Source organism: Pistacia vera, unplaced genomic scaffold (genome assembly GCF_008641045.1).
Source record: "Pistacia vera cultivar Batoury unplaced genomic scaffold, PisVer_v2 Contig174, whole genome shotgun sequence".
NCBI lineage: Eukaryota > Viridiplantae > Streptophyta > Magnoliopsida > Sapindales > Anacardiaceae > Pistacia > Pistacia vera.
The window spans coordinates 1,549,675-1,576,052 of record NW_022195833.1 but is presented as its reverse complement, the minus strand read 5'-3'; the positions used below and the strand labels follow the sequence as shown (position 1 = coordinate 1,576,052).

General features: G+C 33.6%; 1 protein-coding gene across 1 annotated transcript; it reads left to right on the top strand.

Moving 5' to 3' along the window:
- Positions 1 to 19,688: 19,688 nt before the first annotated feature.
- On the top strand, positions 19,689 to 20,246 carry LOC116126032 (secreted RxLR effector protein 161-like). The gene has a single exon (XM_031411724.1). The coding sequence runs from the start codon at positions 19,689 to 19,691 to the stop codon at positions 20,244 to 20,246; it is 558 nt and encodes a 185-aa protein (XP_031267584.1).
- The last annotated feature ends 6,132 nt before the right edge of the window (positions 20,247 to 26,378 follow it).

Here is a 26,378-nt window from a genome sequence, read left to right as displayed (position 1 = left end):
GAAGTGTAATTTTCCAACGTGGCTTGCAAGAAAGAAAGTGGGCGAGAAATCTTCAATGCCAGGTTTTGTAAAACACACCACTTTTGTTTCTTCTAAGGCTTTTTCACATTTTAAGAAGCATATCATTTCGAGACCTTTCATTTGTGAAGCTCATTTGAAATTAGATTATATTCCCGAGGTTCTATCTGTGTTGTCATATAGAAGTTGGGTTAAGTCTGTTGAAGGGTTAGTGATTCCTTTTCGAACTCTTGTTAAAAAGTTCTTTGCAACTTTTAGTAAGGAATTTGACAAGTTTTGACCTCATTGTAACAAGGTTTTTTTTAGGGGGATTTGGTTAGAATTTGATGTTGAAGTCGTTAGGAGTATACTTGAGTTGCCTATTTGTGAAAATGTTGATGATTTGCAAGAAATAGATCTGGATTATATGTTTTTACACTGACTGGAGAGTCTTTTAGTCATTGGCCTCAGTGTGGGTACATTTAACCAAATTTTTTGACACCCTTTTACAAGGTTTTGTTCAAAATTGCCTTGATCAATTGGTCTCCTTCGTTGCACAATTCTTCAGTTAGGTTAGAGAAGGCTCAATTGATTTTTGGGATAGGTATTAGTAAGAACAAATATCTTGACTCCTTGATTTATACTCATATTAGAGATGCTGCTGAATCCGGAAGTACCTCTCAAGCCTTGTCATTCCCCTGCCTTATTCATAAGGTTGTTGCTCCTTATAAACCTAAGAGGTATGCTAATGAGACTTTCTTGAAGCTCAAATTGATCTCTTCAAGCTCTTTTAGAACTTAGTCAGTGTCAGCCCTTCCACATCAAGGGCTACTCCTTCATCATCTTCTGCTAGTTCATTTAAGCTTAACTTTTGGCAATCCAAGTTGTTAAGTGATATGCAGGCTTTAGGAAAATTTGTTGGTGCCATGCATCAAGAAATGATGAAGCAAATGAGTGAAGTGCAATCAAGTCTTGCAACTCACATGGATCTGATGTTGTCAAGAATTGATCATCTTGAAGATTTGTTGAAAAAGAAGAAGGTTGATCTAGCTTCCACTCCAGTCTCTCACGAAGAAAATATATCTGCAGCTTAACTAGCTCCAGTCCCTCCAGAATCAGATCCAAATGAGCCTCCTCAAGATCTAGCCTCTCCAATTCCTCCTGCTTCTGATCCTATTGCACTTGCTCAAGCTCAAGTCTCTACTTCTTCTCCACAACTATCCCCTGCTTCTCCCACAGGCAGAAGAATCAAGAGGACATCTATGAGAGCAAAACTCCTTGAAGACCTAGCCGTTGTTAAGGTTTGCCTCAAATCTTATGAACAAAGATGGAAAGTAGTTTATACAATGTTTTTATTATTATTTTTTGTTGGTAGTGAAGATGGTGGAGTGTGAAGGATTATAACTCAAGAGGAGTTTCTTCTACTCAGGGGGAGTTTCTAAATTTGTTTTTAAATTTTACGTTGGTATTGAATTTTGTAATTGTTTCTGCTCAATTTGTTTATGTTTCCCCTGAACTAAAATTTTTATTGTTACATGAGTTTGTTTCATATCTCTATGCTTGTGATGTTGATATTGTTTGTGTTGATAAAATGTTTAAATTGTGTTTTGTTCATAAGTTTGACAAAAAGGGAGATTGAAAGTGTTTTATCAACTTATGAAGATTGTGTGCAAATTTGTTCTAATGTATGGACTTTTGGTTTATTAAGCACAATCATGTTGTTTGCACATGTTTTGACATATAGTTATATGTGTGCGCATTCTTTTGTTCATATGGTCGTATTGAACAAATATGTGTACACATTTCTTCTGATGTGTAAACGTTTTATTAATCATATTTCATAATACAGGTGTCTCTCTCACTTTACCCGTTAAGATATTTTATCTTATTTTTATTCATGAAACTTGTGTGAAATTTTACTTTACAGGTGTCATTCTCTTCACGATAGGGGTTTGTTAAAAAGTGATTGAGGTTGTTGTTAAAAAGTGTTGGCTCTACGTGTACTGTTAAGATTTGCTGAGCAAGGATATTTAATATCATCTTCTTCTTCCTTGCTCCTTGAACCAGAAATTTCCATCTTTTCTTCTTTGAATTTTTATAGAATATATTCAATTAGTCAGGTTTCTTATTGTTTATTGCTCATTTCTTTGATGGTCTAATATCTTGTTGTTGAGTACTGAGGAACGTGGTTCCTTTGTTGAAGCTTGAAGGAAATTCAAGCTCATTAGCTGAAAGGGGTTTTCGATTGTCCTAGTTCAAGTGGAGCTTGAGCTATTCAAGTGGTTGGATCCAATCAAATCGTAGCTGGGCAATTGCTCAATCAAAAGTGTGGAATTAAATTTTGTAAACAGGGAGTGTTTACTTTTTGATGTATTTAATTTAAGCTTTCTATTGACATTTGTTGCTATAGTGGGTTTGATTGAGCTAACTTGGTCCATAGATATAGGCTTAAATGGTTTTTAGCCAAACCATGTAAAAATCCTTGGTGTGCTTTATTTTATGTTTTAGATGCTTGACATTGTTTTGATGTTGATTGATCATCCCTCCAAAGCAGTAACGAACTCAATCTAACCCATTCCACTAAGTTTAATGAATCCTTTAAACACTTTCAAAAGCAACCAACAAATCACCCTTAAAGACCCTAAAAATAATTACCTCTAAGAGAGCTGTCTAGATTAACTTTAGAAAGATCACCAGTGTTGACCTTTATCCAAGTTAAAATAGGAGGGTATACACAAACGTTAAGAATTTAGGAGTCTCATGAAAAATTGGTGAAATATCAATTTTTTTTAAAATAATCTTATTTGAAGATGAATACATGTAATAAGCAATCAAAATCAATTATTTCTTGATTTTTCAGTTCTGATAAAGTTGTTGTGTTAATTATCTGTCTAGTGTTAACCTTAAATACTAGTGTTGACCTTAACCTATCAGTTAAAAAGTTTTTTTAGCCAAATGATTACTTAAAACAACAAATATATATGCAAATCATTCGAAATTCACTAAATAAAAATCCCACACAATAAAGACTATATATATAATTAATTCTTATTGTTATAACTATAGCATGAATACATGCATAAGCAAAGCTAGGTTTACATTTTTATTTAATTCCCACAATGCCCTCCTGGACCTCCATAAAGAAATCTAGTTCGCCAAGTTTGCTCAGAATCAGACACGTTTTGCAACCCATAACAATCAGATGCCTCATACCGATGGCCCGTATTGTAATATGAAGGCCATCTTCTGATGAAATTGTAAGCATAATAAGTAAGATTTTTGAAATAAGCTGCATGGTTATATTGGCCATCAGGCTTGTAGCCACTGCCCATTGGAGGGCTAATTTCGTCATTTGCTTTATATGCCACTCCTCCCCATGCAATAAGTTGGGCTCCATATTGTAGAAGTGGGAACAATTCCTTTGGTAAATAACCAACTATGATATCTTTTTCTGAATAATAGAGAATCCAGTTTTTTGTTTCTCTATCCTGGAGAAAAGAGAGAAAAAAATATCATTGAAAGTAATAATATAAAAGGGTTTGACTTTAAATGATTCGTCCAAATCATTATTGATCCAGTACAATGATTGAAGTTTAAGTAAAAGAGTTAAAGTAAGGTCTTCTCTTAATCTAAATCACTTATGATAGAACATTAATGTATGTGTACATAAAGTGGGTTCCTATTTATGTAACTACTAACGTATAACATCAAAATAATTATAAGAAAATATCATTATTTATCATATCATCTTATAATTAATATGGTGTTACACACATCAATAGTCATTTAGTAACAAACTTATACCTATAGTCACCAAGGCCGGCTCAAGGGGTAGGCAGGTGAGACACCTGCCTAGGGCCCCCTAAAAATAGCAGTCCAAATTTTTTATAATTTTTGTTTGAATATATTACAAAAATGAATACTGTGTATAACATTTTACCTAGGCCTAAGGGACCCCCAAAAAAAAAAGCCAAAAAGACCAAATTTATTATGAACCGTTTACATATATTATCACCTAAAGTTTGACGAAATAGCAAGTTTATATCTCTAATTTCATATATTCTAATTTACACCCCTAAATTAACACATTGAATTTCTTTTAACAATAAAAGGCTAAAATAGTCATTTATGTGTCTCAAATTACCCACCCCCAATTCCATCCCAGAATTTGACATTCACATAAATCATCTCCACCCTTATTCCGCCGCCAGCCATTTGGAGTTGATTCCAATCAATTTTCTCACTAAAATCGATCGGAATCATCACTTTATCATTTCCCAAGTGTTTTCCTAACCTTGATAGCTCTCGATTTGGCCAATTTTTTACGAATCTTGCAACCCAACTCCATANAATAAGTAAGATTTTTGAAATAAGCTGCATGGTTATATTGGCCATCAGGCTTGTAGCCACTGCCCATTGGAGGGCTAATTTCGTCATTTGCTGTATATGCCACTCCTCCCCATGCAATAACTTGGGCTCCATATTGTAGAAGTGGGAACAATTCCTTTGGTAAATAACCAACTATGATATCTTTTTCTGAATAATAGAGAATCCAGTTTTTTGTTTCTCTATCCTGGAGAAAAGAGAAAAAAAATATCATTGAAAGTAATAATATGAAAGGGTTTGACTTTAAATGATTCGTCCAAATCATATTGATCCAGTACAATGATTGAAGTTTATGTGTTGAATTTTCTTTTAAAAAGAAATAATAACAGGAGTTTTTGGATTCGATACTATAACTTATTGTTGATGAAAAAGAGTTAAAGTAAGGTCTTCTCTTAATCTAAATCACTTATGATAGAACATTAATGTATATGTACATAAATTGGGTTCCTATTTATGTAACTACTAACGTATAACATCAAAATAATTATAAGAAAATAACATTATTTATCATATCATCTTATAATTAATATGGTGTTATACACATCAATAGTCAATTAGTAACAAACTTATACCTATAGTCACCAGGGCCGGCTCACCTGCCTAAAATAACGGTCCAAGTTTTTTATAAATGTTTTTTGAATATATAACAAAAATGAAAGTTGTGTATAATATTTTATCTAGGCCAAGGGGCCCCCAAAAAAAGCCAAAAAGACCAAATTTATTATAAACCTTTTACATATATTCCCACCTAAAGTTTGACGAAATAGCAAGTTTGTATCTCTAGTTTCATATATTCAAATTTACACTTCTAAATTAATACATTAAATTTCTTTTAACAATGAAAGACTAAAATAGGCATTTACGTGTCTCAAATTACCCACCCCCAATTCCATCCCAAAATTCGATATTCACATAAATCATCTCCACCTTTCTTTTGCAACCAGCCGTTTGGAGTTGATTCCAATCAATTTTCTCACCAAAATCGACCGGAATCATCACTTTCTCATTTCCCAAGTGTTTTCCTAACTTTGATTGCTCTCAATTTAGCCAATGTTTTACGAATCTTGCAACCCAACTCCATAGCACGCAACAGCCAATTCTAACCTTTTTGGCATGTACCCGGCGTTGTTGGCCTTCCCCGACACTAACATCTTCCTCCCCTTAGCCCTATCACCAAAACCCCTATCATACCTCATTTGTTTACTCCATCAATTGCCGGACACCGATACCTTTTGGGCCGCGACTTCTCAAGCCTTTTCCGGCCAATCCTGACATTGAAAATCACATATTTCACCACCCATCGCTTCTCCAACATCTGCTCTCCAAAACCCCTCACCAACCTAACCTCATAAGCCCACTCTCCTAGTGATTTTGCATCTTAAAAGGCAAGAAAAATAAATTTGAAATAATTTTTTTAATATATGCTTATATTTTTAGAAGACCTCTAAGTAACTCTTATCTAAGATCACAAATGTTCTTGAGACGACCCTGATAGTCACCTTAATCAACTAAAAATTTTAAAATTTATATATATCAGTTCACCCCTTAAAAAATAATTTGGCTTCCCCAATCTATCAAACTCTAAACTTTGGTCCCATCAAATATAGTTTTTTAGTTCCATTATTAGCAACGAAATTAGTATAGATTCAAAGTTGAGATCCTAACTTAATAAATGTACATTACTCTATGGTCAAAATCTTTTAATTCATTATATTACATTTTATTGACAACCAAAATTTCTTTAGTATTTCCTCATATAAAAGGTTTAGATGAAGAGACATACTTGTACGAAACATTAGTGCAGGTAGAATGTAAATGTACGATATTCAAATGGATGGTTGAGTATCAATGCAATTAATAAGTAATTTACCTGGAAGACCTTGATCTTTACATCATAAATTGGTCCACCATAGGAAGAGACTGGCTCAAGTATTTGGCCTAGTGAAATCTTGGGGTCAACTTGTACAAATCCTTGACAAAACAAGTTATAGCATCCAGTTTTGTGACCTCCATCAGCCTATTCAATATGATCATCAGAAAATATGTAAACGATTAGTAATTAAAACTCACAAATGATAAGATAATTAAGCTAAGAGTTTAAACAATTCCCCTGAAGTTTCCTTAAATACATTTTCCCCTACAGGTATCAGAAATAACAATTTACCCCTTCTTATTACTGTTTTGTTAGATTTCTGTTAATTAACTAACATATTTTAAACATAATCCATTAAATTAAATAGCAAAATCCTAACGAAATACTGATAATAGGGGGTAAATTGTTATTTCTGGTACCTGAGGGGGGGAATTTTAATGAAACCTCAAGGGGACAATTTGTTAGGCTTTAAGAGCATCTAAAATGGTGCTCTTTATTTTAAAGAGCATCTTTCATATAAATAAAGAGCATCTTCATTAATTTCTAAATTTAAAGAACAAAAATTTTATTAAAATCCAATGGACTCTTTAAATTTAATGAAGATGTTCTTTATTTTCAAGAAAAAGACTTAATAGGAGAGAGAATTAATAAATAAAATGCATAGAAACTTGTAGTTTATTAATTAAAATTATGATAGAGAGTGAATTTGACTCTCTAGATGTGAAGAGTCAAACTCACTCTTTAATTTATATTTAAACGATAAAGAGTCTGTTGGACTCTTATTTTTATGGATAAACTCTTTATAATAAAGAGTTTTGATAATATAAAGAGTCATTTGAAGATGTTCTAAGCTAATTATATATATAATTGGGCTTCAATAAATTAGAAGAAAACTTACTGTCCAGTATAAGTACAATCGAGGGATAGAATCACTTTTCACCTACAACAAATTAATGTTTAGATTAAAAAAGTTAATTATCTTCATAATTTGACTAGAATTTAATTATATTAATTGAGCGGTGTACAAAGGAAAAAAAAAAAATCTCAAGCACAAACAACACAAAAAATGAATTACAAATCATGAAAAAAATGATTTTACCGAAACGATAATCTCTCATTAACTTATTCTCTACTAATGAAAATGACTTAATAATCACTAGTATTATGAGAAATAAACCCTAACAAATAAATAATATGGTTTTGTTATGTCAGTAAATTGTAGTGATGGGATTCTGTCGCATGCAAATATTGTCTTGATAGTTTATAACAAAAATTAATCAAATTTGTAGTGATTATAACTTACCATCCATCCAACATTAATCATATTAAGAGCATTGTAGGGCCATTCTCAATCCACATATATTATTGGGTGGTGTGGAAAAGAAAAGAAAAAAATATCTCCGAGCACAAGCAAAACAAAATATGAAAACAAAGCACAAAAAATATAATTTTGCCGAAAAGATATTAATTAGATGACTTGTAATCACAAGTATTCTAAAAAATAAACCCTAACAAATATATCACGCGGTTTTGTTATATCAGTAAAGTGAAGTGACGAGAATCCATCGCTTGTAAATATTCTTGATAATCTATAACAGAAATTAATTAGAAGTTTAGTGATAATTACTTACCATCCAACCAACGCTAATCATATTAAGGGCGTCATAAGGACCATTCTCAATCCACACAGTGGCTGTGCTGTATTGGTCTCTATTGGTTATATTAAGACTATGCACCGAAATTACTGCACTGGCTCCATGATATCTTCTTTGTTCCAATTTTTGCATATACACATAAATCATCTGGGTCACGCATAATCACAATTTGTTAGTAAGATATATTGCATCCATTCAAAAGGTAATTTTCTAAAATATTGCAAAACTATTCAAAACCCATAAATTTTAGAAAGTATTATAAACTCAATAATAAACACTGTTTATATTAAATCGGTTCTTTGAGGCTTTTAATACCTTTTCGAAAGTCCTAAATGCTAATGGATTTTTTTTTTTTTATAATCGTGATGGGTAATATATAACATTAGACTTCATTTTAAAATCTGAACTTTTGTTTACTAATGCTTGTAAACATTGAAAGAAAAATATTTTTGTAATTTTTTATACAAAAAAATTGAACTAAAATTTTGTCTTTTAATATTTAGTATTAATGTAATAAAGTGTAAACGGATGCTAATAAATATACTGATCTAAATATTTTAAAAATATAAATGTCCAATCGAAGAAGGAATAAAAAAGAATCAAATAAAAAGAAGAAAGTAATTACTGTTCCATGAGGTGAGTTAGCATCAGAGGCAGAAATTGCTTTGTGATTAAGAGCTCCTGCCATCGCCAATTCCTCCTTTGTGGTTCTTCGAATAGGAACTGTTCCAATTGGGCAAGCTTGGTCTGAAAACCTTGCACTTTCTAGCTCTTTTATCCTTCTTGTTACATAAGATTGTGGTGGCATCTACGCAAATAAATGATATTAATAGAAGGAAGTAATCTTCAATGAATAGAGGGATCACGTAAAAGTAAGAAGTTGCATTTACAGGGTTCAAAGTGTTAAGTTTTTATAAAGACAAAATCAATAAATTTCTCTATAAATTTGTTTGGGGACCGGATTTACTATATACATTGAGCATCTATGTTAATAAAAGATATTTATTTAGAGTACTATATATATATATATATATATGAAAGTCTGTACCATGTTTGGGTATTATATATTAAATGTTATTCTATGTGTGGATACTATATATTAAAGGTTATTCTTTGAGTGGGTATAAAACTCTTGATATTAAAGCATCTTTCTTAATTTTAATCAATATTCTCGAGGAATATTAATAAGATTAATATTCATGTGACGTTATATATACATTTACATCACATTTAAAAAAAAAAAAAAAAGACTTCTTTGAATAATGAGTAATATTGCAAGAGAAATGCAATATAATATTACCTGGATCTTGTGATCTTTGAGCAAAGGATGGTCGAATGCAGGCTGTTTATAGAAGTCTACGCAATCCACAACGTCACCCCCCACGAGCTTTGAAAATTGATTAATTCAAAAAAAAAAAAAAAATTGAATGAAATTTTTACTATTAAATGTCTAGAACAGAAAAATATTTCCCTTGAAATTGTTAAAATATATTAAAAATAAATATTTACTCAAAGTAATTTAAAATAATATGATCAGAGATTTTGTGATTCTTTTTCCACAAAAGTACTACTTAGAGAATATTTTAATAGAAAAAAAAAATTATTCAAAATTGCTTTTCAGAAATTTAAAAAAAAAAAAAAAGGGAAATCCACAATTAATATTTCTCTAAATAAATGCTTTGCAATTGAACATAAATAAATTCAATTATTTTGCATATTTATTCTAAGAATTAATACTGTACTTACCCGAATGGTTTGAACAGGGGGATTGTTAAGAGCTTTCACCTCTTTTGAAAGACTTAAAGAAACACATAGCAATATCAACAGTGATGCCATTTTGAAGATCATTGAGCCTCAATTTTTTGTTTCCAAGAATTTAATTAGTGCTTCTCTCTTACACAGAAAAGTCCTCAATTGTTTTACTTAAATACTAGTTGACATAGTAAATATCTAAAATACTTTGTTGGAAAGATACGCTAAAATTTATTATAGCATTAATTATGGAAGGAATTTTCTTATTATAGGAAGAAAAATATTTCAATTTTAACCATTTAAATTAAATTTTTAGTAGTTTTATAGAATTTGAAGGAATCACATAACTTAAAGAATCATAAATGCTTCTTTGTCTTGACAACAATATTTTCTATAGAAAATCCTACCATAATTAGTTATCTGTAAACTTACTTAAAACATAATTTATCTATGTTTTTATAATAATAAATTTCTCTCGTCCCACCAAGGTTTCTAAAAAAAAAAAAAAAAGCCTGTTATTTTAAATATTATATATTTTTATAGGATATATTGTATGGACAATGTGTTGGAAAAATAGCTCATTTAGCAAATCACATGGGGGTAGAAGTGATAATGGAAAAAGGTTTTGGGACTTATATGTAATAGGCCAAATGTTAGTTTGTCCCACATTGCTTGGGAATAAAAAGTAGGAAACTTTTGGGACCTATATATAAAGACCTAAATCATTGTTATTTGTATCCCAAGTTATAATTCCATTATACTTCTTTTGTTTAGGGTTCTTTCTTTAAGGACCATTTAGTTTGCAAGTTTTATTGTATCTCCCCTTTGTTTTGGGTATTTGTTATATTGCCCAAAAGTTTGTAATATTGTTTGGAGATAGTGGAGTTTTCTTTTGTAGCGCCCGAGGACGTAGGTTTCAATACCGAACCTCGTTAATTCCTGGTATTCTTCATTTTGCATTTAATTTTGGCTATTTATTTATGCTTTACTAATTGTTATTATTATATTCAATAGCTAGCGTTAGAGTTTATGTTTCCATTACATAACAAGTGGTTTATATGGGCAATGATGATGCTTGTAAAACAACTGGGATAGGTTCAATTCGGTTGAAGAATCATGATGGCTTGACTAGAGCTCTGACAGATGTTCGGTATGTACCGAAGTTGAAAAAGAATCTCATCTCTTTGGGAGCCTTGGAATCTAAAGGCTTCACGGTGAATATGCGAGATGGAATTTTAAAAGTTTCTTCAGGTTCTCTTGTGGTAATGAAAGGCACAAGGAGAAACAACTTGTATTACTATAATGGTAGTACAGTTATTGGAACGACAGCTGCAGTCGTACAGGAGGATGCAGATTCAGAAATGCTCAAACTGTGGCATATGTGTGTGGAGCATACTCGGCAGCAGGTGGAGTTTGAAACAACAGTTGAACCAGATAGTGTCCACAAGACAGAAAGTGATTCTGAGGTGACTAATGTGGATACTATTGATGAAAAGGAGATTTTACCCCAAGAATCTCCTCAGCAACAGGAATCGATTGCATATAATAGGTCAAGACGAGAAATTCACAAGCCTGTTCGTTTCGCTAAGATGGTGGCTTATGCACTTCCAATCATAGGTGATGATATTCCTACTACTTATAAAGAAGTAGTTAGGAGTTCAAATTGTGAATCATGGAAACCAGCCATGAATGATGAAATGCGATCCCTATATAAGAAGGCGATTGGGTGCAAATGGGTGTATGCAAAGAATAAGGGATTTCCTAATAGAGAAGATGTTTGGCACAAGGTTAGGTTGGTAGTAAAGGGATACACTCAAATGAAAGGATTTGATTATAGTGAAGTGTTTTCTCCTGTGGTAAAGTATTCTTCCATTCTAATTTTGCTAACCTTGGTGGCACAGTTTGATTTTGAACTAGTTCAATTGGATGTGAAAAACGCGTTTTCACATGGTAGTTTGGAAGAGGAAATCTACAAGACTCAGCCAGATGATTATAGGGTTGTTGGAAAGAAAAATTGGGTTTGCAGATTGAAGAAATCGCTATATAGTTTGAAGCAGTCACCAAGACAGTGGTACAAGCGATTTAATCAATGTATGATGGGCCATGGGTACACAAGGCCTGATATTTCACAAGCGGTTAGTATGGTGAGCAGGCATATGCAGGATCCTGGTAAAGGACATTTGCAAGTTGTGAAATGGTTTCTATAGTATATTTTATGTACTATAGATATTGGTTTAGTTTTTGTGTGGGATTATATTGAGAATGGGAAAATGACTCTCCAGAAGATAGTCCTACAGACATGTTGACTTCAGTAGTGACAAGGGTCAAGTTCATTTATTGTTTGAACTTGATCAACATCCTACAAGCTTGACTGTGCCTTTTGACGCATTTGAAGGTGTTGCAGAATTTGACAGAAGAATACAAAACTTTGAAGGTTTGCTAATTTGCCAAGGTGGAGATTTGTTGGAAAAATGGCTCATTTAGCAAATCACATGGGGTAGAAGTGATAATGGAAAAAGGTTTAGGGACTTATAGTAATAGGCCAAAATGTTAGTTTGTCCCACATTGCTTGGGAATGAAAAGTGGGAAATTTTTGGGGCCTATATATAAGGACCTAAATCATTGTTATTTGTATCCCAAGTTATAATTCCATTATACTTCTTTTGTTTAAGGTTCTTTCTTTAAGAACCCTTTAGTTTGCAAGTTTTTTGTATCTCCCCTTTGTTTTGGGTATTTGTTGTATTGCCCAAAAGTTTGTAATATTGTTTGGAGATAGTAGAGTTTTCTTTTGCAGCGCTCGAGGACGTAGGTTTCAATACCGAACCTCGTTAATTCCTAGTATTCTTTATTTTGCATTTAATTTTGGCTATTTATTTATGTTTTACTAATTGTTATTATTATATTCAATAGCTAGCGTTAGAGTTTATGTTTCCATTGCATAACACGATGAATTGATTGAAATTATACATATGGAATCAGGTGTGGAATGTTATCATTATAAACTGGATATACTTATTTGTTGTTCTAGGTTTTCTTTTTAATTCATTCAGTGATGATATGTTTGTTAGGAGATTGCACAGCGGAAAACATATATTCAAAATAAATAACATAAGATTAAAATCACATCACATAAAAAGACATGATATTTACGTGGTTCGGCATAACCCGCTTATACCCACAATTGAGAGAAACTCATTATAGTTTCATGAACATAATATACAAGAGTACACAACACCATAAACTCAGTACATAAAATAGAGTGATGCTCAACCTAATACCTACAGCAGAAACAACCCCAATTTCTAAGACACTCTACCCATGGTGTTTAGTAACCCTTGCATCAAATACCATGTGTTCTTACGTTCTCTCATAACTTTGATTGGTTCTCACTCATATATTTATAGGTAGTATATGTGATATTTTATTTCTAATAGGATTCATATTTCAATTCCTAATAGAACTCCTAAATTATATTCCTATTTACAATTGCATTATTTATTAAAAAAATTTCCTAAAGACATACAATTTTACATGAAAACAAATAGGAAAGTGAGTCACAATATCCCAACAATCTCCATCTTGGCGAGATTTCCATCACAGATAATGCTTCACCATCACAGCACCCAGGTCACACAGTAACCATGTCGAATTTTGCAGCCAAGATTTGAGAACCACTCCACGTACAACTTAAACTTGTTGTAGTTTGTCTCTTGTGTGCATCCACCATCTTGAAAGAACTTATTTCCCTAAGTCGCAACTTTGAGCTCTGATACCACTTGTTAAGAGATCATGCAACAAAAAACATACATTCAAGAAAAATAAAATAAGATTAAAATTACACCACACAAAGAGACACAATATTTACATGATTTGACATAACCCGCCTACATCTACGAATAAGAGAAATCCACTATAGTTTCATGAACATGATATACAAGCGTACACAACACCATAAACCCGGTACATAAAACAGAGCAACGCTCAGCCCAATACCTAGAGCAGAAACAACCCTAATTTCTAAGACACTCTACCCATAGCGTTTAGTAACCCTTACATCAAATACCTTATGTTCTAACATTCTCTCATAACCTTAAATTAGTTCTCACCCATATATTTATAGTTAGTATATAGGATATTCCATTTCTAATAGGATTCATATTTCAATTTCTAATATGACTCCTAAATTATATTCCTATTTACAACTGTATTCTTTAGTAAATATATTTCTTAAAGACATACAATTTTACATGAAAACAAATAGGAAAGCGAGCCACAATATCCCAACAATGTTCAGTGTAAGAATTAAAATGAGGTTTTTTTTTTTTTTTTTTTAAGGCTATGTATATGTCTTCTTCTAACCCTTCCAAAATAAATATGATTTTGAAGCCTAATTGTCATTTGCACTTATTCATTGCTTCATTTTTAACTCTGTCTCATTTATTGCTTAATATTGTTCATCCTTATTGTTTAGCATCATTCTCACTTATTGTCTATCATTGTTGGTGTTGTTTGTTCATAACTTGTTTTGGGTTGGTGAAAGTTTTATTCTGCAATTATTTTTTCATATATGGTTTTACATAATTCATGTTTTAGATAAATATTTTATTTCATCTTAAACATTTAATGTAATATAGCATATTTTGTTTTGCAATATACAAATAATCATTACTATGTGAAGGCAATTTTCTTAAAACAAGAATTAGAAAAATTATAATTTATTGCAATGCGGGGTTTATTCTTATTTATAAATTATCCCAAGTTGGGGCCATCTGTTTGTTCACAAAGTCTTTTACAGTCCTTTCGAATTATAAATGGAGGAGATTAGAAGAGAAAGTAATGTATTCACAGTGCCAAGTACCTGAAACCAGAATCAGAACCTATGTTTCAGGTTCTAGTTCCAGGCGTTTAGGAACCGAAAACGACTGATTCCGATTCCATAGGATTTGGGTAGGTACCTGGACCCGCCCACCCCTAGTTAAAATGGGTTCTTTAAAAAACCCTTGGAAAGCCATCTTTATGCAATATCCATCATTTCTTAATCATATTGTTGGTCATGGGCGATGGGAAAGATATTAGTTTCAAGAAGATAAAGAGATAGGTGAGGCCACTATGGGTGATAAGTTTCCTCGCCTTTATAGGGTTTATCCTGATTGAAACTTATCTATTCACTCTTGTATGGTTTTGTCTCCAAATTCTTCATCATGGATTTCAAACTTCAATTTCAAAAGGACTTTGAATAGAAGAGAAAGAAGTGATTTCATTGAGATGGTTTTGTCTCCAAATTCTTCATCATGGAATTCAAACTTCAATTTCAAAAGGACTTTGAATAAAAGAGAAATAAGTGATTTCATTGAGATTGTGGAATTATGGGACATGTAAACATTGACGAGACTAAAAAGGATAGAAGAAATTGGAAATTGGAAGCTCCAAGCAATTACTCTTGTAAATCCTTCTATGAGTGGTTCCTTTAAATCTTTCAAGATGATATGGAAGATTAAAGTCCCTCCCAAAGTTCAAGTCTTTTATGGGCTTTAGCCCAAGGCAAAATCAATACTAAAGATATAATTCATAGAACACATCCGCCAATGTGCCTATCTCCATTTTGGTATGTGATGGGTAAAAAAAGTGAGACTGCAAATCACCTCTTCCTTGGTTGTTCTATGGCTTCAAAACTATGGCTACAGTTTGGAAATAATCTATATCTTGGGCTATCCCAAATTATTGTGAGACTTTACTTATTGAGAACGTTTTTACTTTCAAAGAGGAAAGAAAGCAAAATCACTTTGGAAATGTGTCGTTTCAACTCTTATATGGCAAGAAAGAGATAATCATATTTTTTGGCAGAAATGTGATGATAACAATAAGGTGTTATAAAATAGGATTAGACTTTTTGCTTCTATTTGGGCTTCGATCTCAAAAGAATGCAAGGATTTTTCTTTTTCCTTTATTCATCTTGATTGGGAGGGGGTTTTAGGCCAATTTTGTATAGTTTGCTTGCTTTTACATAGGGAAGGAAACATTAGTCATTCACTTGTATAGATTTGTCTCCCTCATTGGTTTTTTAATATTTTTGTAAATCTCTAATCCCAGATGTACCTACCTCAATCTTTTTTAATATATAGTTTTATCATTTCCTAAAAAAATAAATGTTGAAGTGGAAGCTTGAAAACGGTGTTATTTTTTGTTTTATTCATGCGGTGTCATTTTGGAGCATGGCGTAGATAAGATCCTGATCGTCGAAAGCACTCAAATCCAATGGTTGAAAATTGGCTGCTTGGTCAATGGTATTTAAACACAATTTTTTTTTTGTAGAATCAATGAGAGAGTGTGAGAGTCTTCGATTGAAAACTTTCTTTGTGGGTTTTGCGGCTTCTTCTTGATAGATCTTTGTAACTAAGAAGGCTGAGTGGTTAGGATATAATCATTCTTTAAGGGAGTTTATTCTCTTGTTTAGAGGGTTCAGGGTGAGGTTCTCTAAGGGTTTTAGTTACAGGCTGATCTTGAATCAAGGGTACTGTTGTGATCTTATCATTGTGGGTTTGTAATTGAAAATTTCTTGAAATAATAATAATGCAGCGAGCTCCTCCATAGCTGGAGCTCAACGTGGATGTAATTTATCCAAAAGGATAATTGAACCATGGTAAATTCAGGTGTTGTGTTTTGTGATATGTTTGTGTGTGTGTTTAGTCATATAGGATTGTTCACAACAGTGGTATAAAAGTCAAGAGGCATCAAGATTGAGTGATTTGGTTTGTCACCGATCAATTTGAGGGAATTCTGGAATTTAGGGTTCGTCAAGAATTTTGGGGCTTTCCTAAATTGGGTCGTTCCTTGGCATTCTGGTTCTCAGATTGACGATTCAAGGTGTGAAATCATCAATTTGAGAGAGATCTTGGAGATTTAGGGGCGAATTTTTGGGGTTAAGTTCGGGGCTTAGATTAAGACAATCCTTAAACATCACTTGCAAACAACATGACCACCACTCGAATGGAAATCGTTCAATATGATGGAAAGATAGATTTTGGCAGTTGGAAGAAGATGAGAGCTCTTCTCTCTCACAACAAGGTGGCCATCGCACTGGAAAAAGATGCGAAGAAGTGGCTAGAAGAAAAATTAAAGAAGAAGGAGGAGATCGATGAAGAGGCATACAACCTCATCGTAATGAACCTATCAGGCAGCGTACTAAGGAAGGTGGATGGGCTAGAAACTCCTCTAGCCCCATAGGGAAAACTCAAAACCTTGTATGCATTACAATCAGCACCAAATCTTGTGTTCTTGAAGGGTGCTTTATTTTCTTATAAAATGGATAGTACTAGATCTATTGAGGATAACCTAGATGAATTTTTAAAGATGACATTAATCATGAAAGGGACAAACCAAGAACTAGGTGACACTAGTTTAGCAATAATCTTATTGAATTCCCTAACTGATGAATATCTAGTTGTAAAGAATGCATTGCAATATTCTAGTACTGTACCAATTTTTTCTGTAACAAAACAGGACACTTGAAGAAAAATTGCTTTGAATTGATCAAGAAACAAGAACATGGAAATATAGAAAGCAAGCCTTTAGTAATAACCAAATTGAAGATCCTGAAGTCCTTACAATGTCTACATTAGACAGTGCTAAGGAGTGGGTCTTAGACTCAGGTTGTTCATTCCATATGAGCCCAAATAGGAACTGGTTCCAAGAGTTTCAACCACATGAAAATGAGATTGTACACATGGGGAACAATTAGGCTTGTAGAGTAAAGGGCACTAGTAGTATAAACCTAAGACTGAATGATGGGAAATTGATAAAATTGACCAAGGTTAGGTATATCCCAGACTTAAAGAGGAACCTTATCTCTTTAGGGACCCTAGATGAGGCTGGATGTTCCTATAGGGCTGAAAATGGTTGCTTGCATGTGTATAGAAACCAGAATTTAGTCCTCAAAGGAGAAAGGAGAAATGGTCTTTATATCTTGTGTGGAAATTTTTACCCTGATTGTTTTAATACTACATTGGTTTCTACTAATCTTATTGTGACAGAAAAATTGCATCTTAGGATAGGTCATATGAGTTAGAAGGATATGGATATTCTGAAGAACCAGGGGATGTTTGGTAAAGATAATGTCTCTACCTTAAAATTTTGTGAAAATTGTATCTTAGGAAAACAACACAGGGTGAGTTTCACAAAGGGAACCCATCTTGCCACAAACTGCCTAGAATACTTGCATTCAAACCTATAAGGACCTAAAAGAGTTAGGTCCCATTGGGGAAATAGCTATTTTATGTCCATAGTTGATAACCATAGTAGAAAAGTTTGGGTTTATCCCCTAAAAACTAAGGACCAAGCATTAGCCAAATTTAAAGAATGGAAACTGTTAGTGGAGAACCAACTAGACAAAAGGGTTAAGGCCTTAAGAACAGACAATGGGTTAGAATGTTGTAATGCTGAATTTGAAAAATTCTGCATTGAACGGTATCCTAAGGCACAAGACAGTTACTAAGACCCCTCAACAAAAAAGGGTTGCTGAGCGTATGAATATGACCTTATTGGAAAAGGTTAGATGTTTATTATTCACATCAGGCTTGCCTAACACCTTTTAGGGAGAAGCCTTAGTAACAGCAACCTATTTAGTAAATAGAAGCCCATCAAGTGCCATTGATTTTAAATGTCCTGAAGAAGTATGGTCATGTAGGAAACCAGACCTGAGTCATCTAAGAGTGTTTGATTGTGTTACTTATGCACACACTATAGGAGGGAAGCTAGACCTTAGGTCCACCAAATGCATATTTCTTGGCTACCAAGAAGATACCAAAGTCTACAGATTATGGGATAGGGAGTCTCCAGGTGTGAAAATTATTATAAGCAGAGATGTTGTGTTTAATGAAGGGGTATTCCCCTGCAAAGCTACCTCTAATGATGCTGGCCCCACCAATAATTCTAAAATTAACTCTGATCCAATGGATAATACCCAAACTGAGGTGGAGCAAATAGAGCAGCAGCTAGAACCTCCATAACTAGACTCGAAACCACCACCAGCTAGAAGTAGAAATGGACCTTTCTGACTCTAAACAACATGGAGAAAGAGCTGCAAAGGAAATCACAGGATCTCAACATGAAAATTTTCAACATTACCAACTTGCAAGAGATAAGACCAGGAGAGAGGTAAGGCCTCCAGCCAGATTTTCATATGCAGATCTAATTTACACTGTATTACTTGAAGGTACAGAAGTTCAAAGATCAGAACCTGACACATATGAAGAAGCCATGAAGTGCAAGGATAGAGCCAAGTGGAAAGCTGCAATGGAAGAGGAAATGCACTCCCTTGAGGTGAACAAAACCTGGTCTTTGGTTCCCAAACCTGGTCTTTTTGTTGTACATTAATGTAAATGGTTATTCAAACTAATAGATGGCATTACAACCTCTGATCCCCCTAGGTATAAATCCAAGCTAGTAGCCAAAGGCTTTATCCAAAGGGAAGGAATAGACTTCAATGAAGTCTTTTCTCTTGAAGTGAAATATAAAACCATTAGGCAAATGCTTTCCATTGTTGCCCACATGACTTAGAAATGGAGTAGTTGGATGTAACCACTGCATTGCCTCATGGCAACCTAGAGGAGGAAATTTATATGTGCCAGCCTGTTGGGTTTGTAGATTATAGAGTGCCTAATCATGTATGCATGTTACACAAATCATTATATGGACTTAAACAGTCCCCTAGGCAATGGTACAAGAGATTTGATACCTTTATTGTGAGCTTAGGATTTAAAAGAAGTAGATATGATAGTTGTTTCTACTTTGCTTCTAATAATGATTTGCCTATATATCTATTGCTTTATATTGATGATATGCTGTTGATTAGTAGATCTAAGGCCAAAATACATGATTTAAAGCAAAAATTCAATTCTGAGTTTGACATGAAGGATCTAGGAAATGCTAAAGAAGATCCTAGGGATGGTTATCACTAGAGATAGGGGAAACAGTGGGCTAAAATTAATCAACAATCTTATCTTAATAAATTAGTAACCAAATAGGGAATGGCTGAGTCTAAAGTGGTCTCTATACCCTTTTCTAGTCATTTTGTACTAAGCAAATCTCAATGTCCTAAAATTGAGGGTGAAATGATAAAGATGAGTTATGTCCTATATCCGAATGTAATTGGTGCTATAATGTATGCTATGATAAGCACCAGGCATGATCTGTCATTTGCAATCTCTATGCTAAGTAGATTTATGTCCAACCTTGGTAGTGAGCATTGGACTGCCTTGAAATGGGTTCTAAGATATATTAATAGTTCTTTATGTGTTGGCTTAGAATACTATAAAAGGAATGCTTCACTTGATCTTGTTGGTTTTGTAGATTCGGATTTTATAGGTGATAGAGACACCAGAAAATCTACAACGTCATACTATTTTACTCTTGGTGGAAACTACATCAGCAGGAAATCACAATTACATCCTATTATAGCACTCTCTTCGACAGAAGCAAAGTACATGGCAATAGCTGATGTGTTTAAAGAGGTTGTTTGGCTTCAAGGGTTGATGACTGAGGCACATCTAGCAGATGGGAAGGTTACAATTCACTCAAATAGTTAGAGTGCTATTCATTTGAGTAAAAATCTGGTATACCACGAGAGAACAAAGCATGTGGATGTCCATTTTCACTTCGTGAGAGAGCTGGTTACATAAGGGGTGATTGACTTAAAGAAGATTGCCACGGAAGACAATCCAACTGACATGGGCACAAAAATCATAACTCCAGCCAAGTTCAAGCACTGCTTGAATTTGTTATCGGTAAAGTAATCTGGAGAGCCTAAAGCTATAAGGGAATTGGACTGAGCAAGCTGCACTAATAAGGTGTTTTCAATGCTTCCAAGGTGGAGATGTTGAAGTGGAAGCTTGAAAACGGTGTTATTTTTTGTTTTACTTATGCAGTGTCGTTTTGGAGCATGGCTTAGATAAGATCCTGATTGTCGAAAACACTCAAATCCAATGGTTGAAAACTTGCTGCTTGGTGATCAACAGTATTTAAACACAATTTTTTTTTTTTTTTTTTGTAGAATCAATGAGAGAGAGTGAGAGTCTTCGATTGAAAACTTTCTCTATAGGTTTTACGGCTTCTTCTTGATAGATCTTTGTAATTAAGAGCGTTGAGTGGTTAGGATATAATCATTCTTTAAGGGAGTTTATTCTCTTGTTTAGAGGGTCCAGGGTGAGGTTCTCTAAAGGTTTTATTTACGGGTTGATCTTGAATCAAGGGTACTATTGTGATCTTATCATTGTGGGTTTGTAATTGAAAATTTCTTGAAATAATAGTAGTGCAGCGAGCTCCTCCATTTCCAGAGCTCAACGTGGATGTAACTTATCTAAAAGGATAAGTGAACCACGGTAAATTCTGGTATTGTGTTTTGTGATCTGTTTGTGTGTATGTGTGTTTAGTCGTTTAGGATTGTTCACAACAATAAAAATAAAAAATGATGCACAGAGATCCCATTAAAATGTAAAACACAGTCAAATCAAACTAGCTCATCTGAAATAACCATACTGACAAGCAAAAATTCCATTATCCACATATTACAAGGGTAGACCAAAATGATGCCCGTTACAATAAAAGATCAATATTGCTAATTTTCAGCTAATGTTGACAAAAAAAGAAGATTACACAGTTTGATCAGTACATTTGAAAATACTTTATGTTTGCTTTCGTTATCAGTTCTATATTTCTATGCAAACAAAATAGGAAGCTTGTGCCATGGTGATTTAAAGGTGACTATCCATGACCCCAGAAACATTTGTTTGCAACTTCTGCCAAAACCCAGAAACAAAATAGCAAACTTTGCCCCTTTTAAAATTCCAGGTAGTCTTTCATGCTTAGCTAGGTAAAAACATATTTGAATCTTTAAATGAAAAAAATAAAAAAACAATTACATTATATGAGAACCTGCAAATGCTTGATGAAAGTCGAGAGAGGAGTCAGTGAATGAGGTAAAAGTTATTCCCAAAAATAACGCAATTGATCCGATGTCATCTAAAGTAAAATGACCACAAATAATCGAAAGCCTTAAACCAACCAAAATAATTGTATGGGAAGACTAAATCACCGTTTAACGAAGTAAAATCTCTGGAATGAAGAATCACTTGTAACTCTCGGGGGCCATTCCCTGACGCCGGCCAGAGACTCCCCCAGAGCTCACTCTCGTTTCAAGCCGCCGTATGTTCACTGCCGCAAAGGCGCAGACCAGCCACCTGGGATTTCGTTTGAAGCCGCCGAAGTCGTTGTAGCCCTGATGCGAGCCGCCCTTCGCCGCTGCAGGTCCGCCACTTTAGCCCAGCAGCTAGCCAAGAGTTTCCAAATGTAAGTTCTCAGAATGAGAAATTGTCAAAGTGTCTGTTAGTTCTCAGAATGAGAAATTGTCAAAGTGTCTGTTTGATTCCTATGTGTTAAACGTACGGTGCCGTGAGCGATGTTTAGAAATATCTCCTTATAGATTGTGATAAACATATCAGTTTTTTAGTTTAATATTAAATCTCCTATTGATAAAATCTGTGTGCCACTGAAGAGAAAATAAGAATAGATGCTACTGACAAATCACTAAACTCTTCCATTTGTTTATCTTGAAGATGGACCAATTACTTGTAATGGTTCAAGCCAAAACCTATGCGTAACTTATAGTTTTAGCTTAGTGATTGTCAAATGTATGGTGTTTGCTTCCTTCAAAGTTCAATCTTTATTGAAACTTGCTGAAGTTGTGCCATGGACTCTGTAGGCAAGTAGAATTGAACACATACTGTTTTGGCCCCTATAAATTTTATAAACCTTTGGGTAAAAACCCGGGGCCAGGGACTCCCCAGCCCCCTAATTGAATTCTCTGGTCGCGGCGGCCCCCGCGTTTTGCCATCCCTACTAATAAAGGGGTTAGTTTATATTATGAGTAAGGGATCACTGGTTGTGATTGAACCATTAGAGGTAAGACTACTATTATGAGACATCCCCAGGCTGGCACCGATTCGAAGCTGATAAAGATTTTGATGTTTTTAGTAAACTTGAACAAAATGATTCTCAATTGCGACAAATACTGATACTTGTCATGAATCCAGTCGCATTAATCCCAAACCTAGTAGAGAGTCCACAAAATAAAAGTCAAGTATTTTAGTTTCAATACAGTTCGAGATGTACTGTTTGGTCGGTTCAAAAATTCTGGTGGTAGTGGTGCTCTTGCTTCTCTGTAGTTCCACTGCATACATTGCTTCAGCTGAGATCACTTTGCACACCAACAATTGGGCTGTCTTGGTTTGCACTTCTCATTTTTGGTAACTCAGTCATTTTCATCTTTTATTTGTTTTTATTTTATTTGAATTTGTTTATTATAGATTCAAATTTACAGAAAATAAAGCATATCCACTTCATTACTTTGATTATAACAATACCCATGTTTTCATTTCTGTTCTGGATGTATAAAACTTAAGTTCTTGTTCTTGTTCTTGTAGTTTCTTCAATCACAACTTCTTTGAGTATTGTTGATAAGTTTTTAGGGTAGCAGAATCATTGATTCTGGTATCCCGTTACAGTAGCCTTTCCACTGATTTACCTGATGCTTGTTTTAGTTGGATTCATAAATTACTGTTTTGTGCTACTGTTATGCTAAGTTGTGATGATTTTTAAAAAACTTGGGCCATTGGAGATATTGCCAGTTGTATTGAATGTGGTGTCTTGTTGTTCAGGTTTAATTACTAGCATATGGCTAACACATTGTCCCTGTGTAGGTAAGATTTTTTTTTCTTTCCTTTTCTTGTCTTTAATAATGCCATTGCGCAAATTTATTACCTTTCCCTCTTTGTTTTAGTTTGGATTCATAAATTACATGGTTTGTAATGCTAGAAACAAGGATCTTGCCCAAGTGTTCAACAATGAAAACCACGGAACTAACTTGTATGGTGATAATGTTGAGGTGAGTTTTGTCCCTTTTGACTCCTTGCATAGGTCAAAGACTTCCCTAAAGAAGAAAGAAATTGTTTTGAATAATTTGTGTGTTCTCATTGTGCATGTTAAAGAGGTGGTCAATGAAGAATGTCATGTACTCTGTTGATGCTCCAAATCAGAATTACAATTTGGAAAATCTTGGTCAGCGGTTGGACCTTAAAATTTCAAAATAGGTAATCGAAATATGATTGAAAGATGGAGTAAATTTGGGTGCAAAGTTCTCTTTATTTCTTATGGAAAAATAAAAGATTAAAAAAATATCCATGCAATGCCTCCAAAAGAAGACTGCAGTCCCCTTCCTGCCCCCAATTTTCTTAATCCTGCTCAAGTATTGTAGAAACACATGTTCTGCTTCCAAAGAATAATAAGATGAGGGATTTTGATAATTGTCTGACCTTGATTTGGCCAAACTTCAATCACTTGGGTAGACTACCGGGGTTATGAAATAATAATAGAGAACTTCTTGAGAGTTTTGACTGGGCTCACAAGACTGTTTTTCCTGGATCAAAGCGTTTTCTATACATGACTGGGCATGGGGGAGATGAGTTTTAAATTTTCTGGACTCAGAAGAGCTTCAGAGTCAATGATCTAGCTGATGAAGAAAGTGGTGTGAATATTCTGCTTCTTTGCCTTTCACCTATAACATTAACATTTCAATTATAAAAAGTTAAATTAATTGGATATATAGAGGCCGTAATGGTATCTAGTAATGTCATTTCTGTTGGAACTAGATAGCTGCTTGCATAAGTTGAAACTATGAAATGGTATATGACTAATATAATATTGTATGCATTTTAAATTTCTATGACAATCCTAAATAGGAATTTGCATAATATTTGTTATAATTTTTGGTGACTACTGAAATATATGATTCCTGATCAATAATGTGCCTATATGTTGTTCATCATACCAGATAACTAGATTCGATTTGTTGATAATGGTGGACACTTGCCAAGCTGCGACTCTCTTCTATCAGGTTATCTAAATAATAGGGTTTGGTTTTCACAGAAATCATATTATATAACATCTAGTCATAGTTATACATTATTTGATGTTTACTCCCTTATCTGGATGATGCATATGGTTCTGAGAAGGAAAGATATTAACCTGGATAATTATTCAAGACTCACATTTCATTGCTGATATAGGTGTGTCCTTACCTCTATTATTTCCCTTCTGTATTAGTTATATCTATGTACAATGTATGTCCCATGCGGTGATTTATTGTTTATTAGCATGCCAGTCAAATTTTTCCAAGCTCTGCAGCACATACCTTGGAATTTTTCCTGGAAAAGCTATATATACTAGGACAACTATTGAGTATCATTTTTTTTTTATTTTTTTTATAGTTGTTTGTGCACTTATGCTATCAAGAGATGCATCTTTTTTGTCCATACAATCAGATTGCCGCTATCGATATTTTGCATTTGATTGATGCACTTCTGGATCAAGTTCGACCTATGAACATGACATTCAAAGTCTTTCAACCTTGTATAGAGACTTTTAAATCTGCTTTATGTATTTTGATGCTGAATGAACTTTTTTTTGTCTCCCTTGGATTGAACAGCTTCATACTCCAGTTGTTCTGGCTCTTGTAAGTAGCAAGAAAGGGGAGAAGTCATACTGGACTCTGATGTAGGTTCAAATATTATTTTATCAATCCCTTAAATATGTAAGATCCAGGATACTAGCTTTTGAAGTTACCATCTTCCTGTTTCACTCATAGACTTTTGGGTATTGCCTTCAATGTCTCTTTATGCAGGTTGGGGTTTCTGTTCTGGGTCGTTTTACTTTTTTTCCCTTCTGTATTGCTTGCTTTCTTTTGAATATGTACATCAAAGTAGGACTTTATTCTTATTAAATGAGTCGCTAAGAATAGGAGGGTGCTCATTAATTTAGAAGCAACATCCTTGTTTTTGTAAAAATGGGTAGTTAGTGGCTTTAGTGGACTGAGAATTAAAAGTGAATGTATTCAATTATATAGAACTTTAGTTTAAAAGAAAGTTATAATATTGTTCAAAACAACAAATTCGATTGGATAAATTAAAGTAACAAAAATTATTCAATTCATGCTGTCCCATTGAAAGTGAAAACAAAGGAAGTTTATTGTTTTTTCAATTCATTATTACTGTAATTTTACTTCTCAATCTTTAAATTAAATACACAGAATTTGTTAGACAACTTAATACTAATGTGCACTACTTACGTAATAATATAACTGTATTATTTTTAACGATTAAATGATTATAAATATCAATACTATCACACATTTCAAGTTTTATATTAAATTTCTGAATTAATCGTATTTTAATAACAATAGATTAACTCATGAGTTTTATATTGTTGATAAACTCATATGGTTTGTGGGAACTTTGAAGTTCATGAAAGCCTATCCTTTTCAGGGCCTGCGCGCTGCACTTAAACTTCTCAAACCCGATGCTTCAAATCATGATTTTAATTAAACTAGATAAACATTTTCCACCCTAAATTATAATAAATTGCAGAATGGTAGCTCTCACCCCTGGTCTCATAAATTCCAAATCTTTATCCTTAAAGTACCACATTTTATTTCTTTTAGTTTTAACAGTTAAATTAAAATAGTTATTTATTATAATTTAAAATTAAAACGTTAAAATAACCCCACATCTCGATTTCTCTCCACCTCCTCCTTGCCTCTACCTTTACCATTATTTGTATACAATAATGGCAAGATGGAAGCGAGATCGTTTGTTGGATGCAATTTAGTT

What these genes read in the sequence shown, in the direction of transcription:
- LOC116126032 (XM_031411724.1), top strand. Translation starts at nt 19,689, where the DNA reads ATGGCTGAGTCTAAAGTGGTCTCTATACCCTTTTCTAGTCATTTTGTA.